This window comes from Geotrypetes seraphini, chromosome 3 (assembly GCF_902459505.1).
Source record: "Geotrypetes seraphini chromosome 3, aGeoSer1.1, whole genome shotgun sequence".
Classification (NCBI taxonomy): Eukaryota; Metazoa; Chordata; class Amphibia; order Gymnophiona; family Dermophiidae; genus Geotrypetes; species Geotrypetes seraphini.
Genome location: NC_047086.1, coordinates 369,856,579 through 369,863,303, shown reverse-complemented (window position 1 = coordinate 369,863,303; position 6,725 = coordinate 369,856,579). Strand labels below are relative to the sequence as shown.

The 6,725-nt window shown below is 42.1% G+C and overlaps 1 protein-coding gene across 6 annotated transcripts in view; it reads right to left on the bottom strand.

Annotated features, from left to right (window-relative positions):
* Window positions 1-2,687: 2,687 nt before the first annotated feature.
* The window catches only part of SRSF7 (serine and arginine rich splicing factor 7), a 105,174-nt gene continuing 101,136 nt past the window's right edge, over window positions 2,688-6,725 (bottom strand). For all 6 annotated transcript variants that reach the window (XM_033939462.1, XM_033939464.1, XM_033939465.1 and 3 more), the window contains 2 exons: window positions 3,923-3,949; window positions 2,688-3,054 (listed from right to left, as the gene is read on the bottom strand). In XM_033939462.1, the coding sequence (XP_033795353.1) occupies window positions 3,000-3,054; window positions 3,923-3,949 (82 nt within the window). In that variant the 3' untranslated portion in view covers window positions 2,688-2,999. The remainder of the gene's footprint in view (window positions 3,055-3,922; window positions 3,950-6,725) is intronic.

Below are 6,725 nucleotides of genomic sequence, written 5' to 3'. Positions count from 1 at the left end.
GGTTGCAGACAAAATGGAGGGGCCAGACAGAGAAAATGGCGAAGTTCCCGCCAAAAATGCTCCCTCCATGGCCTGTAGCGGCTGAGAAGGCTGAACAGTCCCAGCCGCTAAAACAGGCAAGTCGGCATCAGCTGTCAAAAAATCAGCTGAGAGGGAATCCTTCGGGGAATCCCTCCGTGGGCGGTTGGGGAAGACCGGGCTTCCCCACTGCTCCCAGCCGACTCGCGAGGCACCATCGGCGGGGAGCTCTGGGCGCCTGCAGCCGCTGCCGACGGAGCTCCACCACCTCACCGACCCAAACCGCCGAGTTCAGGCCGGCCGCGAGTGCCTCGCGGCTGGACCTAATTGTGTCCCACTCCCCCAGAGAAGGGCACAATTGCTCCATACGCGACCTAGCTAGAAAAAAGTGCCGGTTAGATGAAAAAATACAATAAAATACAGTTTTCTTAAAGGGAAACAACCCTCCAGACCAGCACTACCTCAGGATTTTTTTTTTTTTTTACAGAACAGACTCCACAGGCTCTCGAAGCAATATGCCTTGCTTGATTTAGGGGGCAAGGCTTACTGCTGAGGCTCCTCTAAAAAAATGTGGGGAGGTGGAGGAAGTGGGGGGAGGGACCCCGCTGGGTTTGACACCCCCGAGGTCGGACGGACCCCCAAACAGGGCCCGCCCAAGCTCCGTCCGGCCAAAAACAGGGACTATAAACCCCCTAAACAAATTCCAACAGCCCTACCAAGGGAGATGGGTACAGATCACTCAACACCTGCTGGAGACTGAAAGAAGACTGAGGTAAATAGAGAAGGGAGTATATTATATACTGTCCCACAGTTTTGTTTTCAGTCTCCACCTGCTGGTCATGATTGGATATATACCCATTCGTAAAGATTAACCTCTACTGGTCTGGAGAGTGCTAAAGAAAAGGGGGCCCTTCCGCACGGTCTCCGCGCTCTTTCGGTGTTGTGTGCTTCTGCTTGCCAGCCTTCGGCACTTTAAGCACCACCGGTGGAACCGTAGGGGCCGAGACCTGTTTCGAGGAGACGGAGGAAGGCACCGGCGCCGAAGTCGAGGCCGAAACCGGCGTGAACGATGCCGGCTTCAGAAGGCCCGAAGCAGCCGGGGAGGTAGAGGGCTTCGTCAATGTCGATGTCGAAGCTGACGGATCCAACGAAGCTTCCATCTTGAACATGGACTCCCACAGCAGACAGCGGCGCTTAAACGCTCTCGCTGTTAAAGTGCAGCAAGGCCTGCACGATTTCGGAAAGTGATCCGGTCCCAGACACTGTAAGCAGCGTCGATGAGGGTCCGTGAGCGAAATCGCGCGCTGGCACTTGCTACACTTCTTAAAACCGGTGATCGGCCGGGACATAGGCCGGAAAAGCTCCGCCGCAAGGTCGAAGGCGCGGGGCCCCAGCCACGCGGCCGACCCGGTGTCGGAAGAAAAAAATTAAAAAAAAAAAAGAAATCAAAGAAAGAAACAAATGCACAGGAGAGCAAAAGAACTCAACCCGCGGCAACAATAGAAGGCAAAAAAAGATTCAATGGGTGCGAAATTGAAGACAGACTTCACAGCTCCGCGGAAGAAAAAGAACTGAGGAGACGGGCCCGGACCATCGGGCGGGAAGGCACTGGCGCATGCGCGGTGCGGGCATCTCGAAACTTCAGAGTTTCTTCAAGCAAGACATGCTTGCAAGATGTCCGTATCGGGGCTCTGTCGGATGACATCACCCACTAGTGAGAATACCTGCCTGCTTGTCCTGGGATAATAGAGTATAGGCAGTCCTCGGGTTAAGAACGGGTTCTGTTTTTTAAACCGTTTTAAAGTTGAATTTGTATGTAACTCTGATCCAGTACAGTAGTCTATAAAAACATTAAAGAAAAGTTCTCAAAACACAGTACTGTAGTTTAAATAGAAAGAGAAGATAGGTTTATACTTTCAATCTTCACCCTTCCCACTGTTCCCTCTCCATCACCACATCCAACATTTTCCCCTCATCTTTCTCTTCCCCATACATGTACATGTCTTTCTCACCATGTAAAATATTTTTCTCTCTCCCTATCATGGTATACAAGGTGGATCTGACACAAGTGCTTGAAGTTCACCGACTCTTTTGTGCAGATGCGATGCAGTTTAAGAATACTACTTTCCAAGTGAGATGTTTGAGAATTGAAGATGCAAGTGGTTAAAAGGGAGGCTTCATTAGGATTGAAAATATAACATTAAGATCCCAAGCAACTGGGCTTTGATTAATGGGGTTTCATGAATCTGGAAATCAAAGGATGTATAGATAATGGCTTTTTATTAAGAGGTACAGGAAAAGCCATCAATAGCACTAAGATAGTTGAGTCCAAGATTTATGGGACAGGACAAAGTGATTGGATCTAGTGAATTGAGATTACACTATATTATGTAGCGAGCCCACTTGAAACGATAGCAGCGCTGTGTAGGTGGTTTCCTGAAAGCTTCAATGATGATTGACACTGGTGCAGATGGTGTAAAAGCAACTACACTATGGGATAGATACCATGCACCATCTGTAGGAGGTAGATAAATAGTGAAGTTTGTAAGCCAGAACCCATATCTTTGCTGGTCAGAAAGACACAGCCCTCATCAAGATTGCCATAGCAGGCTGAAATGGAATTTTAATGCTGAGAAGCCAATAAATTAAAGATACAAAATCCAAAACAGTCTTGTTAAAACAAGGAACCAAGTTTAATTGAAATACACATTTTAATGTGCAGATACAAAAATCCCACATTCAAAGCATTTCATGTTGACCAAACAAAACAAAAAAAACAAACTTGTCCACTAACTTACTGGTGTGGATTTACAAAGTTTAAAATATCCAATCTTATTCTGATTTGTTTAATCACTGACAAATCCCTTCCAACCTTCCCTTCCCTCCCCCTTTCACCAGCACACAGGTCCTAATATTTGTCTAACAGGCATCACAAAATCCCTTATGTAAACAAAATAACTTTCTTCCTAAGCTGTTAAATTTTAGATGTCTCGCTCAGTGCTTCCACCCCTTCTAGGGCTTCCTGATGGTGAACGACTAAGGAGAGAAAGGGAGAAAAAAAAAAGTTAAATCAACCTCATGTCATTTGTGCTAATAAAATTTACAGATTAAACTAAAAGCAGATTGTCTTTTGTGTTTAAATTGCACCAAACAGGAGAAACTGCCTTCACAACAGTGAGGAGCACAAGAGCAACGAAAGAGACCAGATGGTGCTCAATCCTTTTTATTATAAAACAGACTTGATACGATCGTGTTTCAGCCCAAGAAGGCCTGCCTCAGGAGTCTTGGTGTTGAATGATATAACCAAAGATGTTTTAATTCAAATGTCCAAGTAATGCAATAAAAACACTAAAAAAATACCAAAGGAATGTTCACTGTAATTACTTGGACATTTGGATTAACACATCTTTGGTTATATCATTCAACACCAAGACTCCTGAGGCAGGCCTTCTTGGGCCGAAACACGATCGTGTTCGAGTCGCACCATCTGGTCTCCTTTGTTGTTGCTCTTGTGCAATTTAAACACAGACACAAAAGTATAGCTTACTATCCAAAGAATTTGAGCCCCACCTCAAAAAATAACAAAACACAAAAACTAACCAGTTTTTTTTCTTTTTAAACCATACAACTGCCTCAACCATTCAAAACACAAATACTGCAAAGCCAGTTGTGTTGTTATACTCTCTACACCACTGATCCATTTATAAAAATCTATGACCCTTTCCTCATTTTAAGCAGAGCAACTGAATTCAGTGGACTATGCCAAGTTACACTGATTAGCAATTAAGATGATTCAAAATTAAACAAAAACAAAACAATGATTCCCAAACTTGTTTGCCCTGAATTACACTACTCTTCCAGCTACACTGATGCTAATAGCTTTTAGAATGTAGTTTCATCTTACCTTCTCTTTAACGATGCCGATCTTGATCTATCAAACCATGAAAAGGAAAACAAGCTACATAAATATCAGGCTGTGATCAGTTAGTCAATTCTTTCCAAGAGACAATTTTCAGAAGGCATATCTAGTGTACTTGGCACCAGGGGCTCATCCTTTAACACCCCCCTAGAGAATGCCACGGGACAAATTTGTCCCAGCAGGATTTCAATATCCCTGTCTCATTCCTGCAAGCTCTGCCTTAACTGCACAAGCTTCGAACACTTATGATTTTAAAGTGTTCAAGGCTTATGTAGATGAGGACAAAGCTTGCAGGAATGGGGCAGGGACAGAGCTCGCAGGGACAAGATGGGACAGAGAGACCACCAAAAGGATGTGAAAAATTTGTCCCCATGTCAATTCTCTATGAAAAAATTATTTTTAGTGATATATTTTAGACTTGATATACCGTTCAAGTTAACAGTTGTTCTCAGTGGATAAAGTTTACAATATGAGAATGAACACCATAACATACAGGTCAGACCTACCACACTCAAAAATTGATTTTAAAAAAGATGCACAATGCCACAGTAAATATTTCGCTCAGACCCTAAAAATCCATTTAATAAATATCAGTTTGTGGAATTGGTTCACAAAAGGCCTTCTGAAAAAAAAAATGAATAAAAGACTTAAAACAAAATTGGAAAGATTATACTAAACTAAATTATACTTTTTGGTGGAATTCAGTATGCCATATTTATAAAATGGAAAGGGTGCTTGCTATACAACAAGTTAATTATAATAAGTTTAAAAAGATTTGGGGGCCATTGATTATTTATTCTTTTTTTCCAAATCTTTATTCATTTTAACATATACATCAAGTGTACATTAAAATATGAACACAACATATTACATTATCACTTGATAATTCCATAACAATATATAACTAAAAGATTTATATCTCACCCCCATCTCATATCTATACATGAATAATATAATTCCTATGTATATTTTTTTTTTAATTCTTTATTCATTTTCATATTTTACTTGAAGTGTACAAAATATTGAATTACAACTAATGAATACACAATATCACTTTTATATCTATTACATAATATTCTAAATGTATTTTATCCCCTCCCCCACCCCCCACCCTTCAAGTACTTTCCAATCACCTTATACATATTGTATACCATATTATAACATGTTATGTAAAATTATTTTCACTACCCCCCCTCCATGTGTGCCATAGAGAAGACAACTAAAAGAAGAAAAGAAGAAGAGAAATCCTACTATTCATTCACTACAATATTTTGTCAATGGCCCCCATATTTTTATAAATTTAGGATATGTCCCTCTTTGTATTGCTATTGCTCTTTCCATTTTGAATATATGACAAATTGTATTCCACCAAAACGTATAATTAAGGTTACTATGATTCTTCCAGTTATTGGTTATATGCTGAATGGCAACCCCTGTCATGACTAATAAAAACTTGTTATTTTCTGGTGAAATTTGACTTTTTTTTCTCATCATCATTCCAAATAACACTGTATCATATGATATTGCTACATGATTTTCCATCAATTTATTAATTTGTGGCTAAATTGCATTCCAAAAACTTTTTTTTTTTTTTAATCTTTATTCCTTTTTATTTCTTTCAACAAGTGTACAGTATTATTACAATTAATTTACATAACACATTTGGCATTCTTAAACAATATTATTATACATGTTTTTATTCCCCCCCCCACCTCCCACCCTTTTCCATATCAATAATGATCCAATGTCCCAGGTTCCAGATTACAGTGCCAGCATTTATTGGACTTAGAACTATCTAATTTTTGCAAACGTGTAGGGGTCCAAAAAGCTCTATGTAATAAAAAGAACCAAGTTTGTCTCATAGATGCTGACACTGTACATCTCATTCTCCAAGACCAAATTAGTGGCCATTGAGATGCATTAATTTGATGCTTAATCTCAATGCTCCAAAAGCACAGTTACTTACCGTAACAGGTGTTATCCAGGGACAGCAGGCATATATTCTCACATGTGGGTGACGTCATCTACGGAGCCCCGATGCGGAAGCATTTTCAAGCAAACTTGATTGAAGATTTAAGTTTGCTCTGCTGCTCCACGCATGCGTGCCTTCCTGCTCCACTAGGGGGTGCATCCCCTCGTGGTCTCCAGTTCACTTAACTAGCAAAGAAGCCAACCTCGGGGAGGTGGGCGGGTTGTGAGAATATATGCCTGCTGTCCCTGGATAACACCTGTTACGGTAAGTAACTGTGCTTTATCCCAGGACAAGCAGGCATGATATTCTCACATGTGGGTGACCTCCAAGCTAACTGAAAAGGGATGGAGGGAAGTTGGCAATTTAAGCGAATAGATTTCGTAAAACCGATTGGCCGAACCGGCCATCGCTTCTGGATAGTGAGTCCAGACAGTAGTGGGAGGTGAAGGTATGAACCGAAGACCACGTGGCAGCCTTGCAGATTTCCTCAATAGGTGTGGACCTGAGGAAAGTTACGGAGGCTGCCATCGCTCGGACTTTGTGTCCCGTTACTCGACCATGCAGCGCGAGACCAGCCTGAGCGTAGCAAAAGGAGATGCAATCGGCCAACCAGTTGGACAAGGTGCGTTTGGAAACTGGGTGACCTAACCGGTTTGGGTCGAAGGACAAAAACAGTTGTGGGACTTTCCGGTGCGACTGAGTGCATTGGAGGTAAAAGGCCAACGCTCTCTTGCAGTCAAGAGTGTGGAGCGCCACTTCTCCGGGGTGAGAGTGGGGCTTGGGAAAAAACACAGGTAAGACAATGGACTGATTGAG